The sequence below is a fragment of the Oncorhynchus gorbuscha genome, linkage group LG07 (assembly GCF_021184085.1).
Source record: "Oncorhynchus gorbuscha isolate QuinsamMale2020 ecotype Even-year linkage group LG07, OgorEven_v1.0, whole genome shotgun sequence".
NCBI lineage: Eukaryota > Metazoa > Chordata > Actinopteri > Salmoniformes > Salmonidae > Oncorhynchus > Oncorhynchus gorbuscha.
Genome location: NC_060179.1, coordinates 41307388 through 41330779, shown reverse-complemented (window position 1 = coordinate 41330779; position 23392 = coordinate 41307388). Strand labels below are relative to the sequence as shown.

The 23392-nt window shown below is 43.0% G+C and overlaps 1 protein-coding gene and 1 pseudogene across 1 annotated transcript; one reads left to right on the top strand and one right to left on the bottom strand.

Moving 5' to 3' along the window:
* Nucleotides 1-9755: 9755 nt before the first annotated feature.
* Nucleotides 9756-16483, bottom strand: LOC124039859 (BTB/POZ domain-containing protein KCTD5-like). Its single transcript, XM_046356335.1, has 6 exons — nt 15842-16483; nt 15440-15548; nt 12944-13035; nt 12597-12692; nt 12315-12440; nt 9756-11740 (listed from the first exon to the last, which is right to left on the bottom strand). The coding sequence occupies exons 1-6, from the start codon at nt 16193-16195 to the stop codon at nt 11711-11713; spliced, it is 807 nt and encodes a 268-aa protein (XP_046212291.1). The 5' UTR covers nt 16196-16483; the 3' UTR covers nt 9756-11710.
* An 858-nt stretch (nt 16484-17341) lies between these two features.
* Nucleotides 17342-22871, top strand: LOC124038994 (annotated as a pseudogene).
* Nucleotides 22872-23392: the final 521 nt, after the last annotated feature.

Sequence of the window (23392 nt, the reverse complement as noted above, 5' to 3'; positions counted from 1 at the left end):
GAACTGGGCCATGTCACTTTCGAAAAGAATGTGCAATGGCAAATTTGACCACATTTCTATTGAGGCGTGACTCTTTCTGTCAGGCATATGTGTATAGGTGGCAGGGAAGTCAGGCGCAGGAGAGTCAAACGGAGTGTAAAATGGAGTCTTTTAATAATGTCCTAGTAACATGCTCCATAACACTAAACAGGAAAAGAACATAAACATAATATGGGTACGAAGACCCGTCGCGCACCTATACAACAAACAACACTACACTGACAATAAACAATCTCTGACAAAGACATGAGGAGAAACAGAGAGTTAAATACACAACAGGTAATGAATGGGATTGAAAACAGGTGTGTGGGAAGACAAGACAAAACCAATGGAAAATGAAAAATGGATCAATGATGGCTAGAAGACCGGTGACGTCGAACGCCGAGCACCGCCCGGACAAGAAGAGGCAACGACTTCGGTAGAAGTTGTGACACTTTCTGAAAATGCATGCCGCATTTTTTTTATTTGCATAAAAATATAACGAGTGCCAAAAACACTGGCCCCTTACAAAAAAGTCCTACAGGAATCCTGCAGGAATTCAACCTTTTGTGATGGATTGTGCAGGTGACAAAATCCTGCAGGAATAGTGCTCCCGCAGGAGTCCTCATGCAAACATTCCTGCACAAACATGAACATTCCTGCAGGTATCATGCAGGACCGAACCCTGCAGGATTTTGATATTCCTACAGGATTTGAGATACAGTATGTTGTAACAACAGAGAAAATAGACGTTTGAAATATAATGCAACATCAGACATTTAAACTCAGCAGATGGGAAATCTAATAAATTGCAATGTTCAAATGCAATAAATATAGTATATGCTTTTTGAATTGGATAGATGCCAACACAATTGATAATGGTTTCAGTCAATGTAATAATGCATTTATATATCATGCTGCCAGTTTAAGAAACACCCTCATTGATATACACTCTGAATAAATAAATAAATACAATGTAAAAAAAAACTTGTATACAGTTAAGTTAAGCTGAAGCAGAGAGGTGCAGAGGGCTGCCTTAATTGACATCCATGTCATCGGAACCCGGGGAACAATGGGTTAACTGCCTTGATCAGGGGCAGAATGACAGATCTTTACATGGTCAGCTCAGGGATTTGATCCAGCAATCTTTCGGTTACTGGCCCAATGCTCCTACCCGCCAGGTTACCTACTGCCCCCCTTTGTAATGATTACTCCATGCTAATAGAGTGGCAGGAGGAGCCATAAAAATGTGATATTGTACCTCACAACAAAATGCTCAAAGCGGAGTTCCATCTGGGTGAAATAGTGGATGTTGTGTGGGAGGACGAGAGTTCTCCTGCCAAAGTGATTGAAACAAGTGGTAGGTTTCACTCTGTCTGTAACTTATGTGACGTCGGTTCTCTCTCACATGTCTGTCTGGCTGGTTGTCCTATGTCTGTCGCTAATGTTTGCATGGATATGTTAAACTGGTGTCTCTCATATTATCGCAATGCTTAAGTAATGTTTGCCTAATTGTTGCTGTCTATCAACTCCCACTTTTATAGAGCACAAAGACAAATTGATGAGGAAATTACTCAAACTAGAGGCACCTAAGAGTCAAAGGAAGGACAAGGAAGCCAAACACAAAAGGCCGACAACGACCGGGCACTCATACACTCTCCTCAGCACTGAAACCAATCCGGCAAAGAAGACGAGAAAGGTAGGCCCAAGAGTTTTTATTCTTATGCAGATACTTAAATGTAATTCAATTGCTCTCTCAATATCTAGGAGCTTCTACTTTCTCACGTTAAACTTTTGACTGATTAGGTTGCTGACGGGACAAGGGATCTTCTCCTTATGGAGAAGATCACAGAAAGGGAAAATAAGGCTAAGGAAGAGGAGGAAGAGGATATCAAGGCTCTTAAAAAAAGAGGTGAAACAGTTGAAGGTCCAAAACCAGGAACTGAAAACCCTGAACATTGTCTCTGCAGAGAGGTATGTATTGCTATAGGCATGTTTGTGTTGTTATTAAGGAATCATCTGAATGTCTCTCTTCTGTCTGTCTCTCACTCCTTTCATATGATTGAATTGAAAAGAGGTTTATTTTTATCTGTTTTTCAATCTCATGAGTAGCCTTGCTTCTAAAACTTGAAGCTGTGCCCCAGCCTCTACCCTCTCAGGTCACTGCCCAACCACTTACAAAGGTAAGTGCTTAATTAGCCATTTAGAAATCGTACTTGTCATCTTTCAACGTTGAACAGTGCTAAAATATTAGTGTATGATTATGTTAACATTTATACAGCCAGGACCATCGGCAGAGGGGATTACTCCTTTGGGCATAAGTAATGCCATGCTGCGGGCCTGCGGTAGAGGTGGCACCTCCAAGCACAACCATTGTTAAAGAGCTGGCTGTGGCTGTTTGGGAGACAGGTGATTGCTACCTATAGATTATCTGCAAAAATTGGAAATGTCAATTAAAGGGACTTCAGCAAAGCCAGCCCTTGATGAGGGAAAAGTCAAACTGATAATTGGTATGGGAAACATGTAGATCCTAATGCAGCACTAGAAAGTGATTTCCAGTGGCAAAACCCATATATTAACTCATAAAATGATTTACTTTTGACCTGATTTGGATTTCTAGATACTGTGCAAAACAAGTTTCCAGATATACCCCCCACATTCATCCGAGCAGCACTGAGGGAGAAGAAAAACGATGAGCATAAACTTCACATCAAGTATAGGTTTACATACTTTCTTGTCATGTATAGGTGTGTTTTCAGTGTTAAAATATAAATTTCTTCTGTGTTTTCAGACAAAAAATGCTTATATGGCCATTGTTTCCCTTAACCCCAAATTACCCCTTTTATTCAGGGGGGGGGGGGTCAGCTTTTTTACTTTTTCATCTGGAACGGAGTCTTGTGTGGAACGCTCCATAACACCTGAGTTTTGTAGTGTTGTCACTTCAATGAGGCCATTTGCATAGTTCGGACCAATGAGATGCGTTTAAAAAAAATTAGGATAGAGAGAAAATATGATCAATATTTAATAAAAAGGAAGTTGTCTTCAGTGTTTAATCGTGCATCATTACATAGGCTAATCCTTACTCATGTGACTGAGTTGACAGCCTAGTAGTAATACCGCATATATGGGCTTAATAACCATGTTTAACAACAATCAAGTTTGTTTCTGTTCCAAGTATGACCCCTTTCATTGAGTTGGATTCATGATAACAAGTAACCGTTAGGTCATACTTACTATTTCCTTTGTCACAGTTCCTCATGCACACACACAAAGCGTTTCTGCTGTTACATCCTGTGAACTCTGCCCCTCATCTCTTTCCCCAGTTAGGAACGAGCCTATGAACAACAGTGAGACTGACAAACGCAGGCAGCAGCACTGGACAGCCAAGCAGGTGAAGGTAACACAACACACAGTTTCAGCTGTTATATACTGAATCCTCTGTCCCTCTCATTTCTCCCCTTTCCTAACTAGTTAAAATGGAGCCAAACGCGCACACACAGAGAGTTTCTGCTGTTACATCCTGTGAACTCTTCCCCTCTTATCTCTCTGCTGTCCTCCCCGATTAAGACAGGGCCTACCACAGAAGAGTGAGACGGACTACCACAGAAGGCAGCACTAGACAGCCATTGCCAGCGAAAGTAACACCACAATGTCTTGTGGAATCTGTCCATTCTTTCATAATAATGTGGATTGTCCTGCATGTCCAGGCCTGCTCTGAAATTAAATAGGTATGATATCGGGTTCCTATTGCACAGCAATACTGTAGCCTACCCATACTGTAAAATATTTGTTATATTTACAGGTCTATTTTACTTTCGAGCATGGTTGGCTATTGAATGAGCGATGTTAAGACAGTACACATATTTTCCCAGGTTTTTAAGTCCGGCCCCCCCATTAAATCAAGTTAATGAGGAAACCAATGTCTTTGCAGCCTGAATGGAGGATGTTTTATGTACGAACCGGACGCGGTGGTTAGGAGTGTATTGCACAAGGCCAGACGATGTAAACCTTGGCGAACCGTTGGGTTTGGCGGAACCATTGGGGCTAGTAGACAGCTGTACAAAACACAAGTTACACACACATTTTAAAACACAGACACATTTTATGATAAAAACCAGACTGGATTTTGTTAAAAATTTTACATTTAAAGAAACTGCATTGGTAGACAAAATTCCAAAATATAAAATAAATAAAAGCAAAAAGGACATCAGACAAAAAGTTGTTTCGTTCTCCACAGTCTCCATTGACAATAATCACATTTGACATGAATACTGTTGATAAATTAATACACTTAAAATAACTGTTAATAGTTGACATTTTCAGTACGTCTAAATGTGTATGTGTGTATGTTTATAAATGCATGCAGGTGTTACAGATTAACTATGGCAGAATGAGCCAGGATTCAAATGATCCTTTTCATTTTGCATGTGGAGTTTTAGTTTGAGTTGATACTAAATCCAAGGTTGGGGTATGCAGTTTTGTTCATTTTTCATTTGACAAAGAGTGTATGTTAATTTGAGGTTAACTTTAAGCTAGTTCTTTTTTTTCTTTTTTTTTTTACCTAGGCCTACTGTTAAATTGACATGACAGGATACAAAAACAACATAAAAACAAAGCATGATTAGAGAATACTTCTAGTTGCAGACCCACTGTTCCACACAAAAAATCTACACCTAACACAGAGCCATGCCTTCCCTCTGCTCTCCAACCATGCACCAAATACACTTGCACTAACACAGAGGTCAGACAAATTCCAGTACAAAACAATCTCTAGTAGTAGAGTATTTTTGGGCAGATTTGTTAAAATTGCACAAATATCTGAATAGTACAGTGATGGGGGAACACTTTATTTTTTGCAATGATCGTTTTTATCCGAATAAAAAGTTCCCTTTCAAAATCGGATGAATCAATCTGCAAGTATAAACAAAACAAATAAATGTCAAAGGGAGACATTTGGGTTCACTGAATGTAAAAATAAGTGCTTCAAAAGTGAATGCAAACAATACAGTAAAACAACTGTCAGTATAGTTATCATGGCATCAAAATAATCAGCATAAATTGCATTAAACATGCAATTCAAGAGAGAAAGCCAAATAAACGTGGCTTATGCAGTCGCCGTTTTTCCAAAAGAAAAGAGCACTGCTGGTTTTTACTAAGATATACTGGGGCACTGCTTTGATTACAACTACGGTCTCCTTTTCTCTGCCTCGGTTGTGGGATAAACTTACAAAGCCAACCACACCTACAGTCTACACACATTTTAGGAAAGAAAACCGGAAGAATGCAGTGACAAACACAGGCAAAGGTTCAGGAGCTACAGGGGTCAATACGGGAGGCTTGGTTCAAAAGTATTGGCATTAAAAGATAAGGAGTTAAGTTTGATAATCTGCATTATACATGAACAAACAGGCCTTAGTCTTGATGACAGAATACTCGTAAAGGTCTATTCCAGGGGGCTTTTTCCTCTCACTGACTAATAATGGGAGATTGAACCAACCAAGGACCACACAACGCGAGTCCCTCTGGGTCTTGTAGCTTTTCATTTCCGATACGAGCCTCATAAACCACGGGGGGGGGGGGGGGGACAACTGTGCACAACACAGGTTAAAGGCACAACACTGGACATGACAAAGGGAAATAGAACAACCTCTGGGAGCTTTGAAAAAGGCCCAAAGAGGAGAAGGTGTCTCTCTATCAGACAGTCAGGCTATCTTCTAGCAGCACAGTCTGTGCACTACTGCACTTTTGTCCTAGTTTCGTAGTAGAATTGCACAACATCCACTCCAAGAGGAGAAATAAAAGTCACAGCAACATTGTCAGAGCTCTAGAGTCTGATAAAACAGTCATGGAGCATGACAACAGCACAGGTAATTATTTGTGTGTTTTAAGCCGAACGCATTCTTAAAATCATGCTGATATAACATAATTGCACCAAATATTCATTTTACACGGGAAAAGGTGTATGGATTTTGTGACGCCAGTAAAACAAAAATGATGTGATATTGGTTACCTGTGGGGTACTTCTTTTAAGTACACAGTCAGATTGACCGAATAAATTGAACTTTTCAGAAGTATTACAAATGGGGTAATGCCAGGATTTACTCCTGGGACAATGATATGTGAATAATAAGAGGTATACTCCAGACAAGCTAGGTACCCATCACTGTTGGTTGGCACAGAGGGATGTGACACATTATGTTGCTAGGGACTCTCCTGGAAGAAGCTAGCTAGCTTACAAAGAATAACAACAAAAAATATCTAGTTAACAGAAGAAAGGAAGACAAAATAAGGACAAAAGAAGGACAGAAGAAAAAGGAAAAGAAAGAGGACAACAAAGTGAAACAGTCAGCACTTCTATTGCAACTTCGTATTTAGCAGCACTGTAGAAACGTCCTAACGTAGTCTACACTGCTATCTGCCCAGCAGCTAGCCAGCTAGCAAACGTCCACCGTCTACCGAATAGCAGCACTGTAGAAACTATTACACTCAACTGAACGACTTGATTAGTGTAGTGTTAGCTAGCTACATAGTTGTCTTTGCTGTCTTCGTATCCAAGATAATTGGCGTAGTTTAGAGCGTGTAGTCTTAGAGTGATTATCTTTAGCTAGCCAGCTATTTGTCTGTAGCCTGTAACGTAGGAGACACTGCTAGCTAGCCAACAGCCAACGCCTCTGAATAGTCTTAGAGTGAGTTCACATTTTTCTTAATTTCATTACAGCACAACGGTTTGAGGTAGCTAGCTACTAGCCAGCTATTTGTTCTCAAAGCTTCTGGTTGGGTGGTGGCATAGAGGATTTTCTTAATGCCAGTATTGTCTCTTTCGAGACACTGCTAGCTCCTTTGAATTTCAGCTGTAGAAAGTTACAGCACTTTCAACTTAACATACTTGATTTATACGAGCCACTGTCAGCTAGCCTACAAAGTCAACAACGCAGCTTGATGCCAGATAAGCTCCTTTCAGCAGTACTGTATCATTTTTAATAATTTTAATCAATAAGATTCTTGCGCTTAACTTTCTGAACCTCTCCAGTCCACTTGGTAGTATCACATTTTTCACCCTTCATTCCCCTCTACTGCACAGCACAACTCGGTTACTAGATGCTGTTCTTCCACTAATTTGTCCCCTCCAAGTCTCCGACCCACTGGAGTTGATCCGTTCCCTCTGGAACTGCCGATCTGCAGCCAACAAGGCAGAGTTCATCTCAGCCTATGCCTACACTCCAGTCCCCGACTTCTGGGATGGTATCAAAGATCCCAACTCCTTGCTCTCTCTCCTCTTCCATCCTATCATCTCTTCTCTGCTCAAACCTTCTCCAGACCTATCTCCTGATTCTTTCTAACCCTCCTCTCTAGCTCCCCATCTTCTATTGTCGAATTTCATCTGTTTACCCTCCCGCTCCGTAACTCGCGAGCTCACAGAACAGGGCTCCGGAACACTGCTATGCCTTGATAAGCTCGCCTCCCTGCGGACCTGGCTCCTTTCCTCCCTCCTCTCTACATTTTCCTCCTCTGTCTCTGCTGCAGCCACTTTCTACCACTCATTCCAAGCATCTGCCTCTAACCCTAGGAAGCTCTTTCCATTCTCCTCCCTCCTGAAACTACTCAACATTTTGAAAAGAAGAACGGATCCTCGTTTGCTAAGTCAAACAACACCGCGACTTGATCTCCAGAGAAATCTGTAGCTCGACCCTATCCCCTCCTCTCTTCTCCAACCATTTCCGGAGACCTTCTCCCCTACTGCTCATCAGCTAGCCTACACTCGATCCCTCCGATGTCAACAACTACAGACCAGTATCCCTTCTTTCTTTTCTCTCCTCAAAACTCTTGAACGTGCCGTCCTTGGTCAGCTCTCCCGCTATCTCTCTCAGAATGACCTTCTTGATCCAAATCAGTCAGGTTTCAACGCTAAAGCTCATCATCGGCTGCCTTCGATACTGTGAACCATCAGATCCTCCTCTCCACCCTCTCCTGCCATTGCGTCCTACCTGACAGGTCGCTCCTAGCGTGGCGAGAATCTGTCTACTTCACCCTCTGTCACTCATTTTTAATAATTTTAATCTCTTTACTCTTCCACTAACCATCTCCCAACCTTCGCTCTCTCTCCCCCCAGCTTCCTCCTATCATCTCTGTCTCCAACCATCACCCTCCTCTCCTCCCTTTCTGCATCCTTTGACTCTCTATGTCCCCTATCTTCCAGGCCCTCTCCTCTCCCGCTCTTGCTATACAACAAGTCACTTGGAAAACTCGCCTCCCTCTGTCTCCTCTCTAACCTCCTCTGTCTCATGGTCTAAATTCTCCTAGGAAGCTCTTTGCCACATTCTCCTCCCTCCTGCTATGCTCTGCAGATGACTTGTCAACCGACACACATCCTCGTTTGCTAAGTCAAACAACACCGCTGGTTCTGCTCACACTGCCCTTCTGACCTCCTTTCCCCCTTCTCCAGATGATGACCAGGTGGCCGCCCAACAACCTGCCCGCTCGACCCTATCTCTCCAGACCATTTCCGGAGATACATGTCTCCTCATCAACTTATCCCTGACCATATCTGGCTACGTCCCTTCCGTCTTCAAGAGAGCGGAGTTCTTCTGAAAAAACCTCACTGATCCCTCCGATGTCAACAACTACAGACCAGTATCCCTTCTTTCTTCTCTCCAAAACCTTGAACGTGCCGTCCTTGGTCAGCTCTCCCGTTATCTCTCTCAGAATCCTTCTTGATCCAAATCAGTCAGGTTTCAAGACTAGTCATTCAACTGAGACTGCTCTTCTCTGTATCACTCCTCCCAGAGCGCTAACTCCCCTCTCTCCTCTGAACCTGGCGTGATCCTGTGACCATCAATCCTCCACCGTTCTCAACTAACATCAAGGCGGTGACCCACGCCCGTTCCTGTAGGTTCATGCTCTACAACATCCGCAGAAGTCTCGACCCTGCCTCACACCACTGGTGTCCCCCAGGGCTCTGTTCTAGGCCCTCTCCGCTCCATCCTAATCCAGGCTCTGTCATCTCCCGTCTCTCCTGGATTACTGCAATCTCTCCTCCCCCTTTGATGCTGGGCTCCCTGCCTGTGCCATTAATCACCCCTACAACTCATCCAGAACGCTGACAACTCCAGTCCTCCTCCCGTCCTGGACAACAAAGTGTTCAACCTTCCCTCTCTCCAGGTTCTCTCACGTCACCCCGCTCCTCCGCTCTCTCCATCCAGAATCAGCCCGTCAGGCTCCTCTCACGTCAGCCTCCCCTGGCTTCCAGTTGAAGCTCGCATCCGCTACAAGACCATGGTGCTTGCCTGCAAAACGGACAACTGTGAGGGGAACGGCACCTCAGTACTGGCTCCAGGCTCTGATCAGGCCCTATCACCCAAATAAGGGCACTGCGTTCATCCACCTCTGGCCTGCTCGCCTCCCTACCACTGAGGAAGTACAGTTCCCGCTCAGCTCAGTCAAAACTGTTCGCTGCTCTGGCTCCCCAATGGTGGAACAAACTCCCTCACGACGCCAGGACAGCGGAGTCAATCACCACCTTCCGGAGACACCTGAAACCCCACCTCTTTAAGGAATACCTAGGATAGGATAAAGTAATCCTTCTCACTGGCCCCCCTTAAAATATTTAGATGCACTATTGTAAAGTGGTTGTTCCACTGGATGTCATAAGGTGAATGCACCAATTTGTAAGTCGCTCTGGATAAGAGCGTCTGCTAAATGACTTAAATGTAATGTAATGTAAATGACACTGTGAGAAACAGGGTATAATTTCCTTATTTTCCCCCAATGTAACAAATAAAAAGCTGAAGTCAAATCCATGCAGAATTTTCAGTACCCAATGTTCCTGTGGTTACGTCTACTCTGTAAAAAGATCCAAACGTATGCATTTAAAACATTCCTTTCAGCATACTCTAGAATTAACACAGTAAATACTGCAAAATGTTAAGCAAAGCTGTTAACTGAATGTACACCAAGGTATGCAACAGGCAAATGCAGAGTGAGTGACATTTGGCATGAAAATGAAACAACGCCAGAGGGAAAAGGGGCCCTAGGCTTTGAGGCATCATACAGATGGATACAAGTCCAACAGGGTCACAAGACCACTGTATAGGACACATACCATCTTTCGATGCCAAATAAATGCTCATTCAATAACCCGTCTCTTTAATCTCCGATTACAATTCTAAGATATGCAAGAGAACATAATAGTATATCTGCGAGAAGGATCATTTGAAAGGGTTATAAGTAACAAAAAAAAATCTACTTAGAAGTTGTGTCGCTGAAAAACTGGGTCGCTGATCATAATTTCAATCATTGATGAATAGCAGAGGCACTACATACACAAACGTACACCTTTGTCATTGGGGGAAACACCTCAGGAAAATTGGTTTAGGAGTGATATTTCCTCACTCAACAGAATAGAACTCACCATACTACACAAATATAACAACTATGAAACAGAAATGAATAACTACATCATTTGCATTCATTTTTTTTCTCCATATAATTTCATTATATATAGATTTATATTCCTCACATGCCTGACAATTGTGTACATGTGTGTGTGGTTTAGTCTTTTAAGTTGTGTGTTTTCTTTTGCAATGAAACATCCTTAATATGGCTGTAAGAAAATATGTGCCCTCCTGGTGAGAAAGGACTTTGACCCGAGCCAAAAAGAAAATGTGTGTGATGGATGCTCAGCAGTGGAAGTCACTGACGAACTATGGTGGGGTGGAGCCTCTGTTAGACAAGGGTCTGTATCTCCCCACTATCGTCTGGTCGTATTGGGCAAGAGTTGCTATGAGAGCAGGACTGACTGCACAAGAAGACCAAAATAGAGATGCTGGCTTTCTGTTCTACCTGATTATTAATTGCACCCACCTGGTGTCCCAGGTTAAAATTCAGTCCACGATTAGAGGAAAAAAAAAAAAGCAGTAGAACTGGCTTTGAGGTCCAGATTTGAATTTGAGGGCTGTAGAATATTCCTGTGACTTACTTCTCTGTCCTTAGCCCCACCTCTCGGCTTTCAGCCTCCCAAGCAACTATGAACTGCCTTAGCTCTCCAGCTGTGGAGATGTAAGGATTAGGAGTGGAGGTCAGAGGGTGAGCTATGTTGCTTTCAGCATCCTCTCACCCCATAGGTGAATCTTCAGGGTTGTAGAAGGGGGCAGGTCACAGTCAGTAGATTTTTCGGCTTTCTTTTTTTGTCCTTTGAAAGTCCTGAGGAGATTTCCACAGAGTCAACAAAGCCAGACAGAAAAGGAAACGGCTCCCCATTAGCTGTGTGATCACCTGAATGAGGACAGTGACAATGATTTAGCTCTGTGTGGATGTACTATGGACAAGATGGGGGGGCTATGATCGGGGCAAAACCGTAATCTTCAAAATCAAACTTATGACAAAAGGTATTACATTTAATAATAAATACTCTATTGTCATCTCTTCAGAATTCCTCAAAATGTTCACACGAATATAACTGAGAATAAGAAATGGCAATGGGGTTATGTTGTAGCACTGTAGGCGAGGAGGATGGGAACCCCCCCCCCCCCCCCCCCCCACTGCGGAAAGGCACACCCAGAGGAGGGGGAGGTGAAAGGGGGAGTGGGGCTGGTGGTGGAAGGGGTAAAGATATGAACCATGGCTGAGGTGGTGCAGGAGACGTCAGGAAATGTCACATGAGCTGAGAAGGGTGAGCTCAGGCCTGGGAGTCCCTTTACATCCGTGAACCTCGCTCCTGGAGGATCTGTAGGGAGAGAAAACGTGTCAGTCTAGATCCAGCAACAGTATATACACCTCAATCCAAAATTAATGGAAGAGATAGGCACTGGCTAATCTCTCACGGACAGACGCACGTAATATAAATGGTATCGTAGCATTTGTCAACCGACTGTGGGATGCGACGAGGCTCAGGTGTTTTCGTCACTGATCATTTGGACAAATCACAGTTTCGCAGGTGTTCGCGTCTTTCGAATTTAGGAAGGAGAGGGGACTTTTTGCCCATAGACTTGCAGAGGGGAGTGGAGCTACGGGTCTGCTTCCATTCCTCGTTCTTATATCTTTTTCTAACACATCTGCCCCCAGAACCTAATCGAGCATCTGACATAATTATGCAAGACTTTAGTTCTGGGTTTCCGAGATTAGGCACCGGCTAATTTCATTGATCTTATTTGAAGGAAACAATGCAGCTCAATCTACACATTAGACCACTTTTGAAGTCAGAAACGCCTGACAAACTTTGATGTTGCACCTACAAGCGAGAATCTTCTGACTTCATGCCCAACACATGAGTTCCAGACACTCTCAAATGCTGATCTCACCTTGGCCTTCTCAGTGGGCTCGATAACAATGCCGTTAGTGGAGTTGTTGAGCTCCCGGGAAACCACACACAGGAATTCAGCCTGGTCCTCGTTGCCATAGTTATAGGACGAGCCGATGCTTATGAGCTGTGAGGGGAAAGGGTAAGTGGGATTGTAAATTAGCTTAAAAGTCATTTTCACATGAAATTTTAGGCAAAGTTTGAAATGTCAAAAATAACCAGACTTACCACCAATGACCTATGGATTTAAAGACAAGTGTGACATGAGGACTATTAGGCCCACCTGCTCAAACTTCCAGCCATCTGACATTGTGGACACCATCTGGGTGAGTTCCTCCTCTTGGCACTGCAGCACCCGGTACACATGCTTCACTGGGCCCTGAGAGAAAAACAGACACTACAATAAAAGCCACCTGTACACATTAGGGTTAACTTGCCAGTAAATGTTTTGCTTTTGAACAGTGCCATGTGTGCGAGTGTGTCAGTATACACACTAACAGACTTGTAAACACACTCATCCTCTGACATTTTAGTGTTTGGTTTAGCATGTGTTATTTCACAACAGCAATGGCGTCATCCATCCCGGTCCAAGGCCTTTCCATTCATCATGTCTGCATTTCCCTGACATACCTGAGATGTCCTGTTCTCGTTGTCCCGTATCCTCTCCTTGACCAGCCTTACTAGTGATGCAATATTGTAGAACTCCGCCTCCTCAAGGACACCTGAGAGATACAACCAGTAGTTTAGTCACATGATGTAGAACTAAGAACAGATATAGCCCTTGGTTCACTGCCCTCAACCAGCACAAAAACATCCTGTGGCGGACTGCACTAGTATGGAATAGTCCCCGTGATATGCAACTTTTCAAGGAACCAATACACGTAGTCAGTCAGGAAAGCAAAGGCTAGCTTTTTCAAACAGAAATTTTCATCCTGTAGCTCTAACTCCAAAAAGTTTTGGGACACTAAAGTCCATGGAGAATAAGAGCACCTCCTCCCAGCTGCCCACTGCACTTAGGCTAGGAAACACTGTCACCACCGATAAATCCACGATAATCAAGAATCTCAATAAGCATTTCTCTACGGCTGGCCATGCTTTCCTCCTGGCTACCCCAACCCCCGCCAACAACTCCGCACCCCCCATAGCTACTTGTCGAAGCCTCCCCAGCTTCTCCTTCACCCAAATCCAGATAGCAGGTGTTCTGAAAGAGCTGCAAGACCTGGAAGCATACAAATCAGATGGGCTAGACAATCTGGACCCTCTCTTTCTAAAATTATCCGCAGTCATTGTTGCAACCCCTATTACCAGTCTGTTCAACCTCTTTCATATCGTCCGAGATCCCTAAAGATTGGAAAGCTGCCATCCCCCTCTTCAAAGGGGGTGACACTCTAGTCGCAAACTGTTATAGACCTATATCCATCCTGCCCTGCCTTTATAAAGTCTTCGAAAGCCAAGTTAATAAACAGATCACTGACCATTTCGAATCACACCATACCTTCTCCGCTGTGCAATCCGGTTTTCGAACTGGTCACGGGTGCACCTCAGCCACGCTCAGGGTACTAAACGATATCATAACCGCCATCGAAAAAAGACAGTACTGTGCAGCAGTCTTCATCGACCTGGCCAAGGCCTTCGACTCTGTCAATCACCGTATTCTTATCGGCAGACTCAACAGCCTTGGTTTCTCAAATTACTGCCTTGCCTGGTTCACCAACTACTTCTCAGACAGAGTTCAGTGTGTCAAATCGGAGGGACTGTTGTCCGGACCTCTGGCAGTCTCTATGGGGGTACCACAGGGTTCAATTCTCGGGCTGACTCTTTTCTCTGTATATATCAACAATGTCGCTCTTGCTGCGGGTGATTCCCTGATCCACCTCTACGCAGACAACACCATTCTGTATACATCTGGCCCTTCATTGGACACTGTGTTAACTAACCTCCAAACGAGCTTCAATGCCATACAACCCTCCTTCTGTGGCCTCCAACTGCTCTTAAACGCTAGTAAAACCAAATACAAGCTCTTCAGCCATTCGCTGCCCGCACCCGCCCGCCCGAATAGCATCACCACCATGGATGGTTCCGACCTAGAATATGTGGACAACTACAAATACCTAGGTGTCTCGCTAGACTGTAAACTCTCCTTCCAGACTCATATTAAACATATCCAATCCAAAATTAAATCTAGAATAGGCTTCCTATTTCGCAACAAAGCCTCCTTCACTCATGCCGCCAAACACACCCTCGTAAAACTGACTATCCTACCGATCCTCGACAATATCATTTGCAAAATAGCTTCCAACACAGTGGAAGTCTATCAGTCTATCACAGTGCCATCCGTTTTGTCACCAAAGCCCCTTATACCACCCACCACTGCGACCTGTATGCTCTAGTCGGTTGGCCCTCGCTACATATTCGTTGCCAGACACACTGGCTCCAGGTCATCTATAAGTCTATGCTAGGTAAAGCACCGCCTTATCTCAGCTCACTGGTCACGATAACAACACCCACCCGTAGCTTGCACTCCAGCAGGTATATCTCACTGGTCATCCCCGAAGCCAACACCTCCTTTCCTTCCAGTTCTTTGCTGCCAATGACTGGAACGAATAACAAAAATCACTGAAGCTGGAGACTCATATTTCCCTCACTAACTTTAAACATCAGCTATTTGATCGCTGCAGCTGTACATAGACCATCTGTAAATAGCCCACCCATTCTACCTACCTCATCCCCATATTGTTTTTATGGACTTTTCTGCTCTTTTGCACACCAGTATTTCTACTTGCACATCACCATTACGCCATTTGCACACACTGTATATAGACTTTTAAAAATTATATTATGTTATTGACTGTACGCTTGTTTATTCCATGTGTAACTGTGTTGTTGTTTGTGTCGCACTGCTTTGCTTTATCTTGGGCAGGTCGCAGTTGTAAATGAGAATTTGTGTTCTCAACTAGCTTACCTGGTTAAATAAAAGGTGATTGTTTTGTTTTTTTGTTTAAATAATACTAACCATTGGGCAACGGCCTGTATCACACATCTGCAGAATCCCATTTCTTCTAAATAAAGCATGGTGTGTGACAGGGGTTGTATTTTACACTTTGGGGACCATTTATACATTCTTACCTTCCTCTGCCAGGTTCTTGTCCATGATCAGTTTCCCATGCCGCAGGTAATTCAGAATGGGGCCAAAGTATGTGGGGTCCCTGTCGATTAGGTAAGCATCCGTCTCATCCTAGGATATTTATAAAAGTGTGAAATGGAAATCACATGTCTGCTATTTGAGTGTCAGATAAAGGTTTCTCTGGTGCTTCTTCACATGCACATAAAATAATGCATTATTGTAAAATGGCTGAGCATTACACTTAAATGAGTGTTACAATTGTCTTACATTTTAACTAGGCATTTTAAAGTGTTTGGGTGTCATCTCGTGCATGATGAGCGGCAGTGCATTATGAATGCTACATTGATGCACCTTGATTGATGATAGAACGTTATGCCAAAAATTATTATAATATAACATGTTACCTTGTCAGAGTCCAAATCCGGATCTTCTTGACACAATCGGGACAGGAACGATTTGGGGTCCCTGCACAATGTCTGTTTGGTTGTGACAAAATAGGTTCCACCGACATTTAGGCAAACCCAGCGGGATTCTGGCTTCTCGGCTTGCTCCGATGGGGAACTGAGGTTGCTCTTCATTGGGAACCCAAACACCGCTCTACTAGTACTCGACACCCCAGGACTGGTGGGCAAGCTACTCCGCGGTGAAACCTTGAGAGTGGGCGAAGCAGCCAGCCGAACAGAGCCTCTGACATCTCGGTGCTCGGTTTGTTCTATTGTGGCAGTAACACTCTGCTCCACAACATGCAATTCGGCCATATTTTCTTCGTCAAAAAACACCACTATTATTACACTTCAGGGTAACAATAATGCTTATCGATTTGTAAACACAACGGGGCTCTTTTTCCCCAACAAGGTGGCTGGCATTAGGGCGTTGCTACACACATTCGATAATTTCCACACATAAATACTCTAAACAAAGACATCGATATTACTTAGTTGAAATATACTATATATGTTTGACACGTCGCTTGCAATCTTTTCCTAAAACAAATGGGTCATTCTTGTTTATTCAAACGTTAACAGAAGAGGGCAATCCTTCCGGGTTGTAACGTCATTACTGTATACTTCCGCTATGTCGTTTTCCCCCTCCAAAATAAGAGTTAATGAATAAATATAAATGTTATTCTGCTTGCTGTCGGTCCTACAATAGAGATTTAAAATTATAAATGTGTTCTCTGTTGGTGATGTTGTAAATCTCCTTATACGAAGTACTTTTAATTAAAGCATTTTATATCTAAACCTTTATTATGAAAAATCTTATACCGAGTACACGTTGTGTTGCTACCATTGGTTGCCACTTGCAGGTAGTTGGCGTGGCGGTAACTGCTTGTAGTCAACAGAGGCTACACAGCTAGCTATAGTGATCCATGTTGCATGCTGTTAATCATGCTGCCATTGCTAAGATTCCGTTCATTAGCTAACCAGACCCTACTTTAAATTTAACGTAACTAGCTAGCTCCCGAGTGGCGTAGCGGTATAAGGATAATGCAATCCAGTGTTAGAGGCGTCACTACAGACACTGGTTCGATCCCGGGCTGTATCACAACTGGCCGTGATCGGGAGTCCCATAGGGCAGCGCACAATTGGCCCAGAGTCTTCTCAAGTGCCCCCTGTGGATAGGGCAAGTACCCTCAGGGTTCCTAGTACCACTGGTTGGGAACCGCACTGTACTAGGGCACCCGCTAGAATCTCAAACAACACAAGTCTTGTCCCTATGCAGCCAGAGAAGTTGCAACATCAGGACTGTGGTGTTAGATTGCAATTTACCACATTCATTTACACATTTGCATGCTTCAACTATGAACTGCCAGTATGACATTATTCAACCGATTGGTTGTTAGAGAGTTGACAGAGGTTTGATTATTGACTCTCACCACCTTTCTAATTTCAGCTGCTTGAGCCATGAGTGAGTTTCGGATACACCATGATGTCAATGAGCTGCTCAGCTGCTCGCTTCATGTGCGAGGAGGTGATGGGGCGGAAGTGTTTATTGATCTACTGCAGAAGAACAGGACACCTTACATCACCACAACAGTGTCTGCACACAGTGCAAAGGTGATTGATGGGGAAGTTATTGGCAAATGTTTCATAGGTTGATGATCTTCCTATGCGTTTCCTACAGATGATTAAACTTTCATTAAACTTTCAACGTTGATTCAACTTTCATTCACAGGTCAAAATAGCAGAGTATTCAAAGACGCCAGAGGACTTCCTAAGGAAATATGATGAGCTCAAGTCAAAAAATGTCCGCAACCTGGACCCACTGGTCTACCTCCTATCAAAGCTTAGTGAGGATAAAGAGGTAATTACTTACATTTGACATCTAATGTTCAGATGCTGACAACTGCACTGTTCAAATGTCAAGTACAGTACAGTATTATGTTATGTCCCAATAACATTGTGTTGTGCGTTGATCTTCTCCAGATCCTCCAATGTCTGCAACAGAATGCCAAAGAAAGGTCTGAAGCGTCTGCTAATGCGACAACAAGTACAACCTTTGCTATCCCTCCAACCAGCACTAAGATGTCAATGCAGGAACTTGAAGAGCTGCGCAAGAAGCTGGGGAATGTTTGATTAGGGTCAGGATATTGTCTTCCTGACCAGGAAAGTCCTGATTTATTATTGTCTATTACATATTTTTACTATTACTATTACTAGGTCAGGTCATGTATCCCCCCTGAAATCACACGAAAGATGCTGAGGGACAGACACAACAAAAAGAACCCCACTCAGCCCAACCCGGTGTTTCCCAATTGGGTGTATGACCTTCCTGCTCTGATTGGGGACTTCATCACCGGTGCCACAGCAGCAGGAGACCCAGCAGTGGTCATTGGTATGAATGCTCCTCATATCTCACTTTGACACATTTTGATTGACTTCATGAAATTCCTGCATAGTTTCACTGACTGAGTGGCTGCTCATTTTCATGTTATAACAAAATCTGTGAAAATGTACCTGGTATGTTTAGCGGTTATGAGGATGAGCACGCCACAAATAATCTCTTTGGTATTTTATGATCAGGTACAATGCCCCTGCCAGCCCAGGAGCAAGCGTTGGTTGATGATTTGCTCTTTGTGCTGGTCGGTGTGGACGGCAGAGACATCACGGCCCAGCCTGTCCTCGGGAGGCAGAATCGCTCCTTCATCGTTGACCCAACCCTTGACATGTCCATCAAGGAGCTGGTCAATAGGGTACTACCAGTCGCCTCATACTACTCTACTATAACACGGTTAGTGAACTTTAAAAGGGGAATATAGCTGCTTAACCTTGTTTTGTCTCATTTGCTAGACTCAAATGTAGATCCTTACACCATCTGGAGATGTATCAAAGGAAAATGTGCATTGTGTTGTCATTTTGGATGTTGGATTTTGTGGCATAACATTTTGGCTGTGTTATGTCTGACAGCTTCACTGAGGAGAAGTCGTCTTTTGAGTACGGCCAGGTGAACCACGCCCTGACGGCAGCCATGAGGACCCTGATGAAGGAGTATCTGATCCTGGTGACCCAGCTGGAGCACCTCCACAGGCAGGGCATGCTCTCCCTGCAGAAGCTCTGGTTCTACATCCAGCCCACCATGAGAGACCATGGAGATCCTAGCCTCCATTGGTAAAGCCTTCATGATCAAACAATAAAACATCTATATACAGTGGGGCAAAAAAGTATTTCATCAGCCACCAATTGTGCAAGTTCTCTCACTTAAAAAGATGAGAGGCCTGTAAAAAAAAATCCAGAAAATCACATTGTAGGATTTTTTATGAATTTATTTGCAAATTATGGTGGAAAATAAGTATTTGGTCAATAACAAACGTTTATCTCAATACTTTGTTATATACCTTTTGTTGGCAAATGACAGTGGTCAAACGTTTTCTGTAAGTCTTCACAAGGTTTTCCCACACTGTTGCTAGTATTTTGGCCCATTCCTCCATGCAGATCTCTAGAGCAGTGATGTTTTGGGGCTGTTGCTGGGCAACACGGACTTTCAACTCCCTCCAAAGATTCATTCTTTCCTTTACACGGATCAGTCGTCCTGGTCCCTTTGCAGAAAAACAGACCCAAAGCATGATGTTTCCACCCCCAACTCAGCATTCTTTGTCCTCCAAACACGACGAGTTGAGTTTTTACCAAAAAGTTATATTTTGGTTTCATCTGACCATATGACATTCTCCCAATCTTCTTCTGGATCATCCAAATGCTCTCTAGCAACCTTCAGACAGGCCTGGACATGTACTGGCTTAAGCAGGGGGACACGTCTGGCACTGCAGTATTTGAGTCCCTGGTGGCGTAGTGTGTTACTGATGGTAGGCTTTGTTACTTTGGTCCCAGCTCTCTGCAGGTCATTCACTAGGTCCCCCCGTGTGGTTCTGGGATTTTTGCTCACCGTTCTTGCGATAATTTTGATCCCACGGGGTGAGATCTTGCGTGGAGCCCCAGATCGAGGAAGATTATCAGTGGTCTTGTATGTCTTCCATTTCCTAATAATTGCTCCCACAGTTGATTTCTTAAAACCAAGCTGCTTACCTATTGCAGATTCAGTCTTCCCAGCCTGGTGCAGGTCTACAATTTTGTTTCTGGTGTCCTTTGACAGCTCTTTGGTCTTGGCCATAGTGGAGTTTGGAGTGTGACTGTTTGAGGTTGTGGACAGGTGTCTTTTATACTGATAACAAGTTCCACCAGGTGCCATTAATACAGGTAACGAGTAGAGGACAGAGGAGCCTCTTAAAGAAGAAGTTACAGGTCTGTGAGAGCCAGAAATCTTGCTTGTTTGTAGGTGACCAAATACTTATTGTCCACCATAATTTGCAAATAAATTCATAAAAAATCCTACAATGTGATTTTCTAGATTTGTTTTTCTCATTTTGTCTGTCATAGTTGAAGTGTACATATGATGAAAATTACAGGCCTCTCTCATATTTTTAAGTGGGAGAACATGCACAATTGGAGAACATTTTTAAGTGGGAGAACATGCACAATTGGTGGCTGACTAAATCTCCAAAGGTTATTGATGTCTATTTAATCAGTGGGTTGCATGTTCTGTTTTCAAAGCCTCCTCGGTGGACAAAGGAGACTGCATCGGTGGGTCAACGTTGAGCCTCCTTCACGATCGTACCTTCAACTACACTGGAGACAGTCAGGCCCAGGAACTATGCCTCTACCTCACGAAAGCAGCTAGTGTCCCTTACTTTGAGATACTGGAGAAATTGATCTATAGAGGCATCATCAAGGACCCTTACAGGTACAGTCTTTTGTCGCCCAACTCATTTACCACAATTCTTACATTGAATCACATCAGCACTTTTCTACTGGGGCACAGGCTTGGACATGACTTAAGACACAATTTAGATTTCAGACAATGAGTTAGTTCAGCACATCTTTGGTGATTTACTTTGTCTTCATAGTGAATTCATGGTTGCAGAGCACGAGCTACAGAAAGAGAAGATCCAGGAGGACTACAACGACAAGTATTGGGATCAGCGGTACACAATCGTACAGCACATAATTCCATCCTTTCTTCAGAAAATGGCAGACAAAATTTTGAGTACAGGTAAGACGCATCATACTATTTGGATCAGATTTGTTCCGATCACTTTTTAGTGCATCCTGACAATGCCCAGTGCAATTCACTGTGTTCCTGTGAAAAACTAATAGTATCAAGTTCTTCATCATTTTCTGAGTTGTTTGAGTTGGCTTTTCTTCTCGTCCTCTTCTATAGGTAAATATCTCAATGTGGTAAGAGAGTGTGGCCGGGACGTGACTTGTCCGGATGCTAAAGAGGTCCTTTACACGATCAAGGAGAGAGCCTACGATAGAAAAATCCTACTACTACGCCAGTAAGGTCCTCCTAGACTTCCTGATGGAGGAGAAGGAGTTGGTCGCACGCCTTAGGTAAACAACAACAAAACTATAAATAGGTCAATCAAGTCTGATGGTTTTTTCGAATTTGGTATGTTCTGTTATATGCTAAGAGATGTATTCTTCCTAGGTCAATCAAGCACTACTTCTTGATGGACAAGGGAGATTTCTTTGTCCATTTCATGGACCTGACGGAAGAGGAGCTCAAAAAGCCAGTTGATGACATTGTCCCTCCCAGACTGGAGGCCTTGCTAGAGCTGGCTCTGAGGATGAGTACTGCTAACACAGACCCATTCAAAGATGACCTGAAGGTAAATATGCTAGAGTACCAGTCTGTAATTTATGCTATTTTGATTACAACAGCACTATCTAGTGGTTATTAAGGAGAGGAGCCTAATTCCTTATTCATTCCGGTTCATGACCTAAAATACATGCTGTACACATTATGTTTTGAAATATTATTTCATGCATGCATTAAGATGAATAAATAGTCTCATGTAACCTTCCCAAAATAAGTACTTGAATAAAGTTCTCATTGTCTGAGCATATAGCTTACAGTACTTGATGAAAGTTCTCATTGTCTGAGCATATAGCTTACAGTACTTGAAGAAAGTTCTCATTGTCTGAGCATATAGCTTACAGTACTTGAAGAAAGTTCTCATTGTCTGAGCATATAGCTTACAGTACTTGAAGAAAGTTCTCATTGTCTGAGCATATAGCTTACAGTACTTGAAGAAAGTTTGAGAGTGACGGTCTGGGTTTGGTAGCGCTCCAGTCCTCCCTGTCATAATAAGCAGAACATGGAAATCGTATCACAGTATATCCCAGAGAAATATAAGTGCAGTCAATGTAAGTAACCTAATGTATGTTCCTTTAACTGTTAACTCAGATTGTATTGTCAGCAATAATCACATGCCCATAGAATTGATTTCTATTCTTTGCACTGAAACCGTCTACCTTAGGAAGAAGCCCACTATGGGCAGCCCACTCAGTATAATTGGCTCAAATGTGAATGTCACTGACATCTCTACCTCGCATTTGCCTCTCAGAGTAGCACTAAAAACAAGCAAGCAACCTACCTACATGTACATATTACCTCAACTAACCTCTAACCCCACACATTGATTCGGTACCAGTACCCCCTGTATATAGTTAAAAGAAAAAAAAGTATTATTGTTTTAATGTTTTTAGCAAATATTTTCTTACTTAACCAATAATGCAGAGTTGTTTTTTTAAGGGCTTGTAAGTAAGCATTTCATTTCATGGTAAGGTTGTACCTGTTGTATTTGGCCCATGTGACAAATCAAAGTTGATTTGAAAAGTACTAAAAATAGCCCATTTTAACATGTATTCTGAGGAATAAGGTTCATGAAATTGACAACTTACTAACATCAGAAAACATTTATATTCTGGCCATCTCTAAAACACACTTGGATAATTCCTTTAATGCAGTAGTAGCTATACATGATTCTAGAATATATAGAAAAGAGAAAAATGCAAATGGGGGAGGTGTTGCTATGTATGTCGAGACATACTCCTGTTGTGCTCCTCTCTCAGCCTCTGTCAGATGATGGAGAAGTAATATGGCTACAGGTTCATCTGCCTCCTATTCTGGTATGAAGTTGCTATAGACCACCGAGTGCTAAAAGTCTGTATTTGGACTAGATGTTTGAAATGCTCAATAATGTATGTGATATCAACAGGTCTATTTTTTTGGATGACCTAAATATTGACTGGTTGTCATCAAGCTGTCAACTCAAAAAGAAGCTTCAATCTGTAACCGATGCCAGCAATCCGGTTCATGTTATCAGTCAACCTACCAGGGTATTTACAAACAGAATAGGAACTGAATCATCTACGTGTATTGATCAGATCTTTACTAATGCTGCAAAAATCTGCTCTAGAGCAGTACCCATCAGATGTAGTGATCATAATATAATAGCCATATCTATAAAAACCAAAGTTCCAAAGACTGGACCTAAAATTGTGTAACGAGGATTCTATGTCGAAGATGTGAAAAATATTTGTTGGTCTGATGTATGTGATGAGGAACAACCTGATGCCACATATGAAGCATTTATGAAACGGCTTCTTCCGGTTTCT

Bases quoted from the DNA above. Each gene is read 5' to 3' on its own strand.
- LOC124039859 (XM_046356335.1), bottom strand. From the start codon at position 16,195: ATGGCCGAATTGCATGTTGTGGAGCAGAGTGTTACTGCCACAATAGAA. The intron at 15,549-15,841 runs GTAACATGTTAT...TAAATATCCTAG, and splicing joins CGGATTTGGACTCTGACAAG to GATGAGACGGATGCTTACCT. The intron at 11,741-12,314 runs GTGAGATCAGCA...CTCTCCCTACAG, and splicing joins AGCCCACTGAGAAGGCCAAG to ATCCTCCAGGAGCGAGGTTC.